The sequence below is a fragment of the Prinia subflava genome, chromosome 10 (genome assembly GCF_021018805.1).
Source record: "Prinia subflava isolate CZ2003 ecotype Zambia chromosome 10, Cam_Psub_1.2, whole genome shotgun sequence".
In the NCBI taxonomy this organism is placed as follows: Eukaryota; Metazoa; Chordata; class Aves; order Passeriformes; family Cisticolidae; genus Prinia; species Prinia subflava.
In genome coordinates, this window is record NC_086256.1 from 19,559,609 (window position 1) to 19,575,229 (window position 15,621).

General features: G+C 39.7%; 1 protein-coding gene across 1 annotated transcript in view; it reads left to right on the forward strand.

The window, feature by feature from the left end:
* The first annotated feature begins 615 nt into the window (after nt 1–615).
* Nucleotides 616–15,621, forward strand: part of LOC134555450 (collagen alpha-1(III) chain-like) — a 28,684-nt gene continuing 13,678 nt past the window's right edge. Inside the window, exon 1 of the mRNA XM_063407038.1 lies at nt 616–775. Coding sequence (XP_063263108.1) covers nt 616–775 — 160 coding nt within the window. The remainder of the gene's footprint in view (nt 776–15,621) is intronic.

Here is a 15,621-nt window from a genome sequence, read left to right on the forward strand (position 1 = left end):
AATTCGTAACATTTGTGCATTTTTCTTCATAGAATTTTGCAGATGTTCCTTTTTGGTGTGGCTTTTTTATTTGGCTATGCCTCTGCTTTGTTCTCATGTTTCAAATTTCAGTATGAAGTAATAAATGACTGTGGTACACAGAGAATTTGCAGATGGATCATGATTTCCATACCGTTTTGGAAAAGTCATATTGCATTCAGCTTCTGACAAAACGCTTTAAAAACACAAAGATCATTAAGACTTTATTGGCACACGTCCACAAAAGCTGAAGTGAAATCTATAAACTGCTGAAAACAAGAAAAATTAGCAATTTCAAAGAGTTGGGAGCACTGAACGCGGCTGGTGGATCACTAAGTAAAGCCTGTGATGGGCAGGTTGCCTCGGAGGGCGATGGTGCAGTGCAGCACTGAGGACAGGCTGCCTCTCTCTGCTCCAAGGCTTCCCAGGCTGTCCAAAAGCAGACCCGCAGTCCCAGCCGGAGCCTGCAGATTCTCTGGCCCCCTCTGCAGGCGCGCAGAGCCCGGGGAGCGGTGCCAGAGCCGCGCTGCTGGGACAGAACGGGGCAGAACGAGCCTCCCCGGCGTGCACACCCACCTCCATCGTGTCACAGACCCCATGGCCCGCACAGCTCCTGCCAAGGGACAGCGCTGCCACACCCGGCTCCCTGCCCTGGCCGCACCCCGCACGGGCAGCGCAGTGTGCGGGCCCGCACCGCACCCGGCCCTGCCGCACCAGGACACGGGAGAGGAGGGGGCAGAACACCCCATGCAGCAAGGTACCGCCCGCTCCTGGTTCTATTTCACGCCTACAGACACCGACAGATACAAGCTCCCTTCAGTATTCTGTAAATAAATCCGACTTTCTCTCAAAGCCCTTCAAAAGATCTCATTATCTCTCCTCCTCACACACACAAGCACACTGCTTCTTTCATCCTTCTCTTCCAGGAAACAATTAAAGGAATTTCTAGGTTTTGGAATAAACGGGACTCACACAGATAATGAGATAATACTAGAATGACATTAGATTTTGTAAAAAAGAAAGGCATTTTGACTGCATTTTTACTCCAAAAAAGAATGATTTTTATGTTAAAGATCAAAAATATGTTGAAAACTCAAAGCACTACATGATAGTGTCAGTTACTGAGCTGTTGATTTTTTCCTGCAGAAAGTCAATCCCATAGCAATGTGTTGTAGATGTACAGAGTAGGTAGTGTTTTTGTGTTTTTTTAAATAATTTTCATTTGCTTTTTTTTCCTCTTGGAGAAATTTTGCCTTGCCACAAATTCTTACCAAGATCCCTACTCTTTTTCCAGAAAACGGACTGTGTTGACTAATAGTAACAAGCACCCCTTTATACCTTTCGTTCCGAGAGCACAAGGATTCTTTTGAGCTGTGCAGTGAAGGTTTCCTCCTGCAATGCACACACGGAGCTGAGCTCTGCCCTGCCCCTGCAGCACTGCATCCCCATTGAGCGAGCTCGGAGGGGTTACGTGGGGATAACTGAAGCTGACCTCCCCACTGCCATTGCAAGAAACAAAGGAGAATTTTCTTGCTTCTCATTTTTATCGAGTCCTTCCAAAAGCTGCATTTCGGGACCTCAATTCATATTCTGAGCATCCAGGCAGAGAATCCTAAAAGCAATTTGTTGACATAAAGCAATGATTTATCAGACATTCTGAAGTAACCCAGCAACAAATCACTTTTCCTTCAGAGATATGGGAATGGGACTGCAAGAGAGTCCAGGAAAGTTGATAGCACTCACACAACTTCATGTGTACCCTGTGAGCTGGCTCTGGGCTCTCACCAGGAACTATAGATATTTCCTGTTTGGTGAAATTTTCTTGAGCCAGCAAGTGAGTGAGGAAATTTGAAAGAAAAAACTTCAGGCAAAATGCATCCCTAAAAGATATAGGTGGTTTTTAATTTCTTTTTTTTCAGAAAAAGACAGTTCTGACTGATATTTTACAGTACATTTTCTGTAAATACCTGTCTTCACCAGTACATACAGCTGTGTATGAAACCCACTCATTACATGTCAGGTAAGACATGACCTGCTCACCTGCACCAAGGATGGATATTTTGTCATTGGCTTTGTGCCCCAGAACAGCTCCTGAAATAATTGTTGCCTTTCTGAGCCATCTTGCACAACAGGAGGTGTTATATTTCAAAATGCTTTTTTAACCCAAATCATACTCTGTCATGCTTACTTCTCTCGCTCTTCCCCTCCTCCTTCAATCTTGTGCTACTGCATAGTTCCAGCTTTCAGTGGTTTCAGTTCATGATTTATTAAAGTTATTGCTATTTCCTGAATATCCCTAGATTCCTTTCAGTGGAAAATTCTGACAAGTCCTTCCAAAGACAGCTGGAAGCTACTTAAAGCTGCTCCATTAAAATCCAGCTGCAAATAAAATGCATAATTTCTCACTGCAAACAGGTACCTTTCTCTGCTGGAAAGAGATGCTCACATACTGTAGCCACGTAATCAAGCACTAGTAAGAAAACATATTTTATTTATTTTTGGTTTTTCCATGCACATATAGAATTGTGTGCTCTGTGGGTCTTAAATGCCCTCCTGGGAGGGCAAGCTAGCGTTGAGGCACTATTCCTATGCAAAGGGATAACTCAAGAATTGTAGTAGTTCCAAAATGTGCAACACCTTGGTAAGGTCAGCAACGTATTAGGAACTACACAGGCAGAATGGAAAGCTTGAGATAACAAAAAAGTTAAAAATGTTAATTCAACATGTATTGATTAAGTAGATATTGGCCTTGCTATGATGTTTTATGTATTTTTTTGCACTTTAAGAAAATAGTTCATAGTTGTCTCTCTACTTCACTATTTATCAGCTTTGCTAAAAAGTGTGTCAGGAAGGAACTGTCTTCAGGTAACTCCTGAGAACTGGGAGCCTCACAGAAAGAATAACAAAGCCCCCTGGATAGCCCGTGTTGAAGTGACAAATATTTTGTGTAGAAGTTGCCAAAAGACATGGGACCAGAAAGGAATAAAATGAATGGAGGCAATGATGGACCGCTGAGGGAATTTTTCATGGCTCTGAAAGTATGATGAAATCTCAGCTAGATGGAAGATAGGCAGAGCTTCTGAGGAAGAAGCCATAAGAGAAATAAACTTCACTTAGAGGTGTCCTGTGTTCATGACTGTCTTAGACCTTGGCACACCTTTTCAGGTACTAAAGAGGATTTCATCAAATCCTGCTTATAACTGACACTCAGGATGTGAAAATAAGGTGCATACAATGGCAAAAGGTCTTTCATTATGAGTGTGCATCTGAAAGTGTGTAAGACCTTGGTCTTAGGAGTTTGTTGTTTTAGTGAAGACCACTCCTCTAAATTTTTACTGACGAACTTCCTTACGTTCATTTTCTTTTTTGGCATGAATACTTAGAACTCACATGTCTTTTTTTCCACCTCTCCCAGTACTGCTGTAGATTAGCCTAGGCAAAGGAAGGTCAATTCTTTGATTCCTTTTGCTAATATTTAAAAGTATCCAATGATTTGGTATGGCTAAACATTTAGTTTGGTTTAGTCTTGGTAGTGGGTGATCTCTGGGGACCCATTTGATTTTGCACTGAGGCCATCCAGATTAGTATTACAGACTGTCTAACATTTGGGATTCTACAAACATTTGCTACCTGGAGCTGTGCAAGTTCCTCAGACAGCTTTCCAGACCGACACACACAAAAGTTCCTTTGAAATGAATGGCTCCATTCATTTGCGAAAGGGAGGCAAAGGAGCAAGCAAAATTCTAAAGGACTCTCAGTGCATTTATGCAGCTCCTGCAGAAGTCACCAGCTTTAGTTCTAGAACAAGTCTTTCTAGCCTCATTTTTACATTGCTTTGACCATTTCTTAATTACTCCTTTGGACTTCCTCATGCTTGGGATCTTTTTTAAGCATCTCCCTTACTAAAACATGGCCAGCACATGGCAGGAACAGTGAAGAACAGATCCAGGTTCCTAAACTCCTACATACATGAGGAATTTTAGCAATAGAAATAATTCCAGAGAAGTAAATGGGATTTACTATGCAAGTAAAATTGCCTACATTATGTTTGTAGGATTGGACCCAAGACATTCATTATAAGCTGTAAGGTTTTATATTTTTTGCTTCTTGCAGGCTTTGAATTTTTAGCCAGAAAGGCTGATTTGGCACCTCTGGAACCACAGCAACTAAAATAAGGAAGAAATATGGGCAACAGCCCTGTTGTTCTAACCTACTAATTTTGGGTGGTGGCAAAAAAATGTAGCATTGTTGCTAGCATTCCTCAATTTCAACCAAGTGAAACTTCACCATCTTCTTTGCAAACTGAGGTTTTGTTGTAAATTTAGTGACATTTCATACCTTTGAATAAATAGCAACCCTATATACATCCTACTGAAATGTTATCCACTAACCAACAGAGTATACATTTTGCCAGTTCCTCATTTCCATTTTCACAGAGTACTGAGGGATAAACAGAAGGGGATTTCTTTTTTTTTTTCTTTTCATAAAAGCATAAATCTGAGTATAACCAAAGAATGATGTCTTTTGCCTTGACATAGATCCACATTCATCACAGAAGCTAAAGGATACATCCCAGTTAAGTATATTCAAACCTGGCTGGTGTGAAGGGTTTCTGCAGACTTAGTCTTATTGCTTTCTTCAGTTTCCTGTGCTGTTGCTTCATCCTCATCATCTCCTTGACAACTCTTGCCTTCCCCCAGCTAGACTTTTCCAGTCTAAGGTGCTGCTGCCAAAATCGTCATCATAATCTATTCTAAATGCGTTTCCTTTCAGCATCTTGGACCCATTTATTGTCTTCTCACCTACTCAGCACATTCTTCTCCTTGTTTTTACCTTAAAGATGATGCACAAATAGAAAATGCTGTGGCCCATACCCTCTTTTTCTTCCATTTGCTTTTCTGTTCCTTAATATCTCTCATTACATCTCTTTTTGCCTATCCATACCTATCTTAGCTTTGTTGCTTACCACCACTGTCTCTTGGAAACAATGAAATTCAGGGACAAAAAGACATAATTTCTTTGCTGACAGTTGCCTCTGTTGTGTATGGATTCAATTATTTTTTTACATCTTCCTAAGGAAAGCTAAAGTTGTCACTCTTCACCCTCTAGCAACTGAACTTCCCATTTTTTGTCTGGCCAGCATGAAGTCAGTTGCAGAACATTTGGGACCTTTGTTTTAATGTTCTGGGTAGCTGTGTGTATTTATAATTCCACAGAGAGGTTGCAGAAGCATAGGCAGTGAGTTGTGAGCTGACAGATGAAAGAGAAACAGCAGAGTTAAAATGCAGCAGGTGATCATCTTGATCTCATTTCCCAGAGCCTGGCCTGCCTTCCTCGGCGTGGATCAAGCAGATGCCCAGTGAGATGAGTGCAGAGAGGCTGGGGATGCTGGTGGGGGGACAGGCAGTCTGACTTGGACCCTCAGTTCCAGGCCCAAATGATCTTGGAGGCTCATTTGCCTCACTCTGTCGCTGCTCATGCCCCCTGCTCACCCTTCCAGCTGATGGGCAACTTGTGTTTAACAGCTGGGTTTGGCTGGAGGGTGCAGCTGCCTTCGTGGTTTTCTTCATCAGCAGAATTGGATGTGGCCACAAGATTGATACAATACCTTGGAGATCTGTTGCTTCTGCCACCCTTTCACTTTTTAATCTTAGATTTCAAGGACAGAAGTTAATTCTTCATGTACACCAATTACAACAAACCAGTTTAATTTAGCTTGTTGAGCCAACTTGACAAGATAGAAAATACATACAGCAAATTTTAGCTTTTTTAGCTCTATTTTTCCTTGTCAGAACAACTTCATTATTTATTTCTAAATACTAATTAGCAGCAGGGCCATAGCTTGTACTGAGACACAATTTTCAGGCACAAAAATTAGATAAATTCTGGGAAATTTGGATCTTGGGTAACACTGTCCTGGTGGCTAAAATCCTCTAGTAGAGGGTATCAGGGACTGAGCACTGAATATTGCTCTCTTCAGCCCGAAGAGCTGCCCTAGAGCACCCTCACATAGGCAGCTCCTGTCTTGGGATGGTTTTGCAAATGTAGAGAAGCCATGTGTGACTCTTCATCAGAGCACAAATACCTTAATCCAAAGAGATATTTGCTGATCTGTTTAAATAAGTCAGCAAATCACTCCCCTTTTTACAATCATGTACATTTCAGTGTAAAACCATATAGAGCACCCTAATTTTGTCAAGATGGCAATTTTCAGCAAACTTTATTGTATTATCATCGTTATCAATATCATCAGTTATTATTATTATCAACATAGCTAAATGACAAATGACCAAATAATGTGATGTCACATGCAGGCCATTATTCTTTTTCTGATGAAGACTTAAGTGTTTCCAGGCTCTATTTACTATGGCATGCGAGGATTCCTGCTAATTTCAGAACATACAGGATTAAATCCATGAATAATAGACATAGTTCCTTCAGTGAGGCCAAGGCTTTACCCATATTTGGCAATGAAATTTAGATCACTGGCAGACTAAGTAAAATTTTCATTTTTTTCACAAGCTTTCTTTCATTTATAGAACGTATATTTTAATTGCAGTTTAAGTATTACCATTTCAGAGCAAGGGTGTTACACTGATGCTAGGTATTTTAGAGAAGAATATTTAAAATATGTTAATGGAGTACTGATTTAAATGTCTCAGTGTGTGTGCAACATAATCTTTAATATTATAAAAACAATTTTTACAGGATTTTTGAATCATAAATTTTTCATATGTATTAACATGATTCCTTTAATGAGTTCATTAAGAAGGCTAGAGAAAGAAAATAATCAAATCTTGCATACAAACTATGAATTGCTTGACTTTGAGCTTCCTCTCTTGAAAACAGTTCTTTTCTAGTCTACATTACAGTTCTCTATGAAGAGACTTACCCTTTTTAAAAGTCTTTTTCTCTTTCCTTGCTTTTCCTTTCTTTCCATAAGTATCTTAAAAGCACAGCTACCAAATATGGCCACATTTGTAGAATGTATTTTATATTTGAGCAGATCATCTAAGCAGCAAAGAATGGGAGAGTGCAAAGTCTGTTTCCACTCAATGATTCCAGCTTCTAGTTCTACAAAGCCTTCTGGGAATACATTTTCCTGGTCTGCATTCCAGTAGCTTTTTATTTCCTGTAGCTGTGTCAAAAGCAGTAATAGTAAGTCTAAAGAATGGAACAGGTTACTTTATAATATATGTACCATATGGTTTTGCAGCCTTCTTTCTTCATTTGTTTGGAAATGATTGCAGAGGATAATAGAGACTCTGTTCACTAATTGCTGTCCCATGTGCCATATTCATATATTTGAACCAGGCTGTCAGTTTGTGTTTTCTCTTAGATAGTATTATGATCAGAGGAAGCTAATTGCCATTTTTCAGAGGAACAGCAATATCTTTTGGATCATCACAAACTCCATACACTATAAATGCACTCTGCTTTACTTTATATTCAAGTCTGCTTTTCTAGAAATGTCACTTTTTGCACTCACCTATTTCTTAGCATCATGTGGCGCTCTGGCATCTCCAAACTGACAGTGAGAAGATGATATTTTACAGAAACTGCAAATTATCTTAATCAAAACTGCAACACCAGAGCTGCAGACCATAGTGGGATAACATTCTTTAGGATATATTTCCAACCACAGTCTTTATGGGCTCAAGTATCATTTATTGGAAGAACCTCGATGTTAATAAATGTGGTATTTCCCCAGAGGGTTGCTCATCTTTAATTTAAAAACTAAACAAATGATATTTTGTTGAAAAGTAAATTATAAATTTTATTGTACACAGTTATAAAATCTTATTGTATCAATTTTTAAAAAAATCATTATTAGAAGACAGTAATTTAAGTGCTGATATTATGAGAGGCTCCCTTGATATTGAATCACTGCCTACACTTGAGATTTAATAATTATTTTATTTATAATTCTTTTGGTTATAAGCTTATACAGATTGTCCTACAATGTAATAAATAGTTTTAATGTTACATAGTGCATAAAAGTTCAGTGTTCTCTCTACATTCAGTGATTTTTATTTCTGGTTCCCTTTTCCTCTCATTATACAAATTGTGCTGGGGGATTAGTGCTGGCAGAAAGTTGTGTGCGTTTCTGAGCTTTTGGCTTCACCTGGCTAATTCATCTGAGCCACAGCTGGGACTGGGGGGAAATCAGTGGGAAAAGAGGCTTTAACATTTTTCCAGTCTTGAGTGGCAAAACAGTAGAGGGGACACCCACTCACAACTGCTAAAAACAGCAGAAAGAAGCAGGAGCAGTAAACGAGACAACACTCAGAGGTTTTTGTCCAGTGGAGTGTAAAACTGAACAATAAACAACGTGAAAGGGACAGGGTGAAATAAAAGACACTGAACAGCTAAAGGAGTTGTCTGGAATAGCCTTGTACTTACTGATATATTTAGTTTATAAGTCAATAGTGCTGAAAGAAGAAGTCAGGGATGTTGATGGAGAAGGACAGAAAGGGCAAAGGAATCCTGACCAAACCAGCTTGTCTTTTAACTTCAGCACACATTCTGGATAATACAGCACCAGGATGGACTCCTGAAACAAAATGAAATGGGGCTGTTATAACTTGCCTTTAATTCTGACACTTTTGAAAGAAACTCACAGCGACTGAAGTGTCAGAACTCTGGAGAAGGACAAGGCTGCCTTGTGGGGCCAGCACACCGTGAATCAGCCAGGGTGAGGAATGCAGGCTGTGGGTGACTGTGGGATGGGTGAAGCGATTCCTTGGCTGCACAGACTCCTGCCAGTGGCCTTACCTGCAGCCCGGCAGAGATTTCCTACCTGTAACTGCAAAAGGGTAAAGCAAATCTTCCACTTAAACTTTTGGAAGACCTTAATCTTGTAAACCAAAGAAAAGCCTTCTTATTCCAGCACAGGCCAGCCATGAGGCTGTGAGGGTCACAGAGCTGCTGGCTTGTCAGGGAGAACTCAAGGCTGTCTTATTCTATAACACCAATAATTCTGTTATGTCTATAGCATTGCTAAAATGTGTCAGCTGTAAAACCAACAACCTGAAGTACTCAAATTTGGATGAACAGCTGAGGCAGAAAAGGAATAGAAGGAAAAAACCAGCTATTTAATATTATACTGGGCTTTTTTCACACTATCTACAGTTTGCTGTTTTAAAATTAGTGATTCTGAATGAAATACTTTAAAAAAAATAGATGGTCTCACTCAAATTTTATTTTTCATTTAAATGTTTAGTTCTCACTTCTCTGAAATTCCATGTGCCTGAAGACTTGAAATTAGTATGTTCTTTTCCAATTTCCCCTTGTTCACCACTGTACTTATTTCTTAAACTTCCCGTCCTTTCTTCCTTTCAAGAAGGACAAAAGGAGAAGGAAAATACTTTCCTGGCAGCTGAAGACTTGAAGAAGCAAATTGCCCAAGGTCTAGTGGTGGCACAAATGAATCAAGTCATCAGATGGGAAGAACAGAAAATAGTAGAAAAAAAATCAAAATAAGGGCCATAGGGAGCAGCCACAGAAGGATAATGTGGGGTTTGCTGAGCTACTTTATCAACTCTTTTACTTGTTGTTCTTTGCACTCTTTAACAGAGAAGAGTGAGCTATAAAGGATTTTTAATCCACAGCACTCTGGGACACTGAATTTCACTAGTTAACACACTTTGTGATTCTGATCTGATCCTAAAACCTTGTTTGATGCTCCTTGTATCTTGTACTAGGAGAGGCTGAGAATATAAATTTCTTACTCACCTTTTCCATGTAACTATTAATTTAATGAGTATTTAGCTTAATTGTATTACTTAATCCTTCCCATTTTCTTCTTTTTGGGGTGTAGTTCTAATTAATTTCTTGTACAGAGGCAGTCCTGTGTCAGCATCTTTGCTGTCCTCTAAAGCTTTGTCTGTGCCTGTTTGTTCTGTGAGGAGGAACTAGAACTGAATGCTGATCAATTCACGTGGACCTTCTTGATTAAATGCTGTAATTATAATGCTTCTGTTTCACTCTCAGCTCCTCTCTTAATCCCTAAGATTGTAACTGCTGTTTCTGCATAGCACCAAGCACAGAACTGATTAGGAAAACAGGCACTGTCCTTTCTGCTATCCCTTCCATTGCTGTAAACCCCCAGAACAGGGAACTGCCACACTCCACATCCACTGGTCCTACCACCCATCTCTGCAGGAGTTGTCATTAATCCCTTTGATGCTTTGTAACCTCCACTGGTTGCAGTAATGGCCATGAAGGCCAAGCTGAGGATTCTGCTGCTTGGTGAAGCCTGTCTCAACCCAAAACAGGAATTTTGTGTGAATCAGAAGTGCCTAGAGTTGATCTTCTGGGTCTAGGTTTATCCTTGAGACATGTTCTTAAGGATCATCTTCACAGAATCCAGAAAGGCTGCAGAACATGTGGCCAGGACATCTGACAGGGATTTTGTGAAGTAATCTGAGCTAAAAAGCGGGACCACAACTCAGTGGTGCTTGGTAGCTCTGCAGAAGGCGTTTCTGGAGCATGTGGAATTAGAAGAAAGAGTTAAAATGAGTCTTGGGAGTGGCCAAAGCCTTTTATTAGCTGCAATCTACCTTTAACTGAGGAAAACCTCAAACTCCACTTGAATATAAAAACACTTCTTTCTAGAGTCTCCTGCTTACTTCACTGAAAGCTTTGCTTTATCTCTGCCCTGAAGAGGAATGGATTTCAAAGGCTATGTCTATTTCCTGAAATTTTGCTTTGTCCAGAAAAGGAGGCTTGTTTTGAGGAAATATTTCTTCAAGGCTTTCTTTGGCTTTTTGTTGCTACAAGAAGAAATCTGTGTTTGTTCTGACTCCATCTGACAACTTTTTTTCATTATTAGTCCAAAGGAAAAAGAGAAAGAAGGATTTGTCACTATCTTGACAAGACAGTTTGAAGAATAAATCCAGATGTTTGCATAACTTGAGGGCCTAAGTAAGAATAGAGCATCACAATACAAAGTAAATAACAGTTTATCCTTCTGCAGTTTGAATAAGTGAACAAAAATTCTAGGCTCAGACGGTAATTTCCAACAGGTCTTCTAAAATCTCTGTTGAGGAAACAGAGGGTAACAGAAGGTAATGGAGAGGTATTATTCTTCTCATCAGTGTGTAACATTGGACTATTTTATAATATTTGCAAAAATAATTAATAGCATCTCTTGATACCTGATGCAAGTAAAGGGATCCAGTGTCTCCCACACTGCCCTGACAAGAGTAATACAGTGGTCGTGCTAAAACAAGTCCCCAGCTCAAGGCAGGATCCTTTCCATTATTTTGTTCAGCCTAACTTCTTCCTAGCAGGGAAACTGAGGATTCCCTAGGGTAAGCTGTAGACAGCCTCCTGTTACTTTATGCCAGCCATTATTCTCATAGCTTACTCTACCCACTGCAATAGACATTTGGGAGCTTGGACTGAAGGGGAAAGAAGATTTGGGACAGAATATGTATCTCATTACTGAAAGGGTTCAAGTTGATCCCGGGTACAGCAGCCCTGAACTGCAGCTGTCTGTGCTCCCACTTAGCTGTGCTAACAAGAGCTTGGCAGGGCTGAGCCTGAAGCCCAGCTTCTGGACAGAGAGCATAATTATCTGTGTTTGAAAAGTGTTTGCAAAAGGGAAGACCAGTGCTCAATAAGGACCTAGTCTGGCAATTACTTAAATATTCAACATATGGCATTTCTATTTTCCGTTGCCAGGGTATGTCTGAAATGTATTTTCTATGTCATTTTGTGGTAGGAAGGAGAGCATATTCATAGCCCAAGTATCCATGTGTCCTTACCCACTCACATACACAACCTCTGACTAAGATTTCATGTGTAAATTTGCAATTTCAATCAGGTCATTTCAGTTGAAGAACCCATGTGCACTTGTGCATAGCTGTGCTAGACACATTTCAGCAGACTGTTTCTGAAGCATCTCTAGTATGAGTGCATTTTGCAGAGTCTGCAGTTGAGTAGATATCCTATGGGTTTTAAAATACTAATTCAACCTGTTATTTTTTAATGCATAATTTCACAGCTTTTTATTTTCATATGTTGCTCTTCCCCTTGTCTGCTGATCTCACTTTTGTTTTGGTGTGGTTTGGGTTTTTTTGTGGTTGACAAAGTATTTCGTCCTAATGTTCAGATAAAATGGAGACAATGTCTGTGGCTTGATAGGGTAGCTCACTGGAATTAATGTGGTAGAACACAAGGTTTCTGTTTGCAGCAAAAATGGTAAAAAACTACTTTGAAAAAAAAATCCAACTTGTATTTAAACTTTTTTTTTATTTCCTCCAGAAGGACAGACTGAAAGTAGTGGGCTCTAATAGCATTTGTAGGGGTGAGGAGGGGGCTGATGCAGGTCCCTGTGCCCACTGCCATGCTCAGCCCTGTGCCTGGAGTGCAGCAGAGAGCAGAGAGCAGCTCCAGCTCCTTCACAGCCACCCTCACTGACCGACGGTCTCCTGGGGACTCTGCCAGCTGGCAGGGCTGCAGCAGCACACAGGTTGCACTGGTGTGTCCAGAACTGAAGAACAGAGAAGCAAGGAGTGCAGCCAGCTCCCTGATGGTCTCCTCTTTCTGCTTCAGTGGAGCAGATAATGTAACACTCAGTGCTTGTGTCAGACAAGGATGGCTCCCGGTGCTGCTGCTGTTTCACTCCTGTCCCTCTCAATAACAGCAGACAGAGACCAGGATCCCAAGAGGGGCAGAGTGCCATGAAGTGCTGTGGGGGAGCTGATAAGCCCCATCTAAGTTTTCACATGAAGGGTTAGCTGCTGGCTTCCCAGGAAATACAGTGCTGTTACTACATCACTGACAGCTAAAGGCAACTTGCTGAAAACCTGTCAGACCCATTGGTCAGATGTCAAATGCCAGAGGTCTTCTTTAAAACAGGAGTTCAAATGAATTCAGAGGGATTCTAACTGCTCTTCAACCAAAATTTAATAACCAAATACCAGACAGATAGCATATCATACTTCCTTATGGTTCAGAAGCAAAGGGAGTTCAGCCTAAAATTCATTTGCAGACATCTGTAAAACACATTGCTGTGGAATGACAATAGAGGTGATCCACAACTTGAAGTGGGCACTTGTTCTTTATTATGAGATACAGATACAGTGACACAAAGCATTGCTTTTCAAGTAAAGTGTGCTCAGTAGAGTCGACAAACACAATATAACTTCATGCCAGACATTGATTTTCTGTTGCTGAGGAACATCTGTGTGATGTACACAGACATCTTGTGATTAGGCTCTGCTCGGTAGCTAATGGCAGGGGTGGAGCGGGGGAGGATGAACAGGCTTTCTTTCTGCAAGCAGTAAACAAACCATAAATGTGTTTATTTCCATAAAGAGTGGAAATAAAGATTCAGTGTTCAACAGGTATTTGCTTTCAGCACGCGTTTTCATTGGAGCTGGCTTTACTTTTTATTGACAGTCATCTATAACCCAGTGTTTGTTCTGGCAGAGAGAGTTTCATCTGCTGAATTTAAAGACTTAATGAACAAGGAAACAGCATGTATATTAATTTATTTTATGCATGAATGACAAACAAACTTACTAAATTAATTATCCAAAGCAGTACAGAACAAAAATGCTATAAGCTATTGTTCTTAAGAAATGTTACATCTCACCAGGGTTTAAAATCCTCTAATTCTTGTGGGCTGTCATTTCCAGTTGCAGAAATTTCTCCCTCGGCTCTGTACGTCATTGCAATAAAATCCAGCTGGGGCCAGATGTGACCAGGATCCCAGTTTGTGTTCCTGAGTGACGAGGGTCAGTGCTGCTGCTCCATTCTGCACATCCAAACCAAAGTCTCTCAGCACCTGCAGTGGCCAAAAGAAGTGTCTGCCCTGGCCTGGGAGCCAATTTATACAGCTCATATTTGCAAAGATACACTAACTAGCTTATTTTCCCTTTCAGTTTGTTTACTATGTATTTTGGAAAGACAACACAAAAGCTCCAGTTAAGGCATTTGGTTAGAAAATTAGGGGTTCAGTTCAGAGATCTGTTAAAGATTCCTGACCACAGCTTATAGGTTCATCACCCTTCTCAGTAACATAACTGAGAAACTCTTTTGCTAACATCATTTCTGCCTGGGGCTTTTTTGCCACTCGAGAGGATGTTATATTCTCTAAAGACACAAGGGAGTCTTTACGTCTTGCAAGTCTGTCTGCCAGATTAAAAAAGAAGGCTGAGAGAGTCCCTAAATTAATTCCTGTAAGAAAAACCATTTTATTTTTAGAAGTTCTGTAAGCACCTACATGATGAAGTAGGGGGTATTATCCTGTACTAATGACTGTATTTGCTGTCCCTCTGCTCTCAATGTGAAAGTTTACCACATGGCTGGGAGAATCCAAAAGAGGTTGAGTATATGTTCATTTCACTGCTGAAAAACACCTATCCAATGGATTCCTTGTGGTAGAATTCTGATATTTCTCCAACTTATTATGATGTGAATGCTTTCACCCAATATCTAACCAAAATCTTCTTTCTGCACACCTAAACCCATTACTTGCTATCTATACATTTGGCCATTTGTGGTAAAAGTGTTTAACAAAACAATCAGGAACTGAAACCTTAGCAAATAGTATTAATTTAGGAAGTACCTATTGTCTTCCTAAGCCAGTAAATTCTATGGATTTGATTTTTTTTTTCATTTCTGGTGAACAGACATACTTCTTTCATAAGAATAAATACCCAGCCTAGGATGATATATTTTTGGCATTTTGATGTCAGCTTTTGCACAATATGTGGTTAAGCCCACCATTCCAATATCATAGATTTTCTGCTTGTAGAAATCAAGGAAATTTTGTCCTATCCAACTGGCAATAAAATTATAAATAAAATACACTTTACTGTATATCAATTACTTGACTGTTTCCAAAAGACTAGAAATGTACAGGTGAGGTTTTTTTCTCCCTCTAGGGTAGATACTGAGTCTCATTATCCTGCTAAAAACAGAACAAGCTCCTTTGGAATACATAGCCTTTCTGATAGGTAGTTATGGAGTATCTTTGTATTATTCTATAGATGAGTGCCTGGAACATGACCTAGAATGAAAAATGTCAGAACTTTACCCATGGTGCCCAGAAAATAAACTTCAAACAACTGGTTAGAGCACACTGCTGTGTATTTTGAAGTCTTAGATTTAGTATAAAACATGCATAACCTATGCAGTATTAGTCTAAAAAGATTTCATAAAAACTTTCTTTTTCAATAGATTGTTCATACTTGATGGAATTGCAAGCCAACCAGTGAGCAGATATGATGATTATATCCAGGTATTTAGTCTTGATTTTTTCAAATTTTGGCTTTAACTGTTGCTGCATTTTTTCATGGAAAATTAAAAAATTATGCACATTCAGGCAAACAAAAACTGCCCTGAAGATTATTTCTAACAGATTTCATACTTAGCAAAACAGCACCACAAAAGATTTACATTTACAAAAGATTACATTACACCACAAAAGAACATATCTTATTGTTTTTAAAGGCCTAATCTAAAATCTATTTAAAGTAGATGTGAATGTTTTTTATTGAATTCCATGTGCTCATAACTGTGTTGTAAGTGCAAAAGAATTGCTTCTAACCAATTTCTCCTCACTAATGCTTAATATTTGGGAAATGA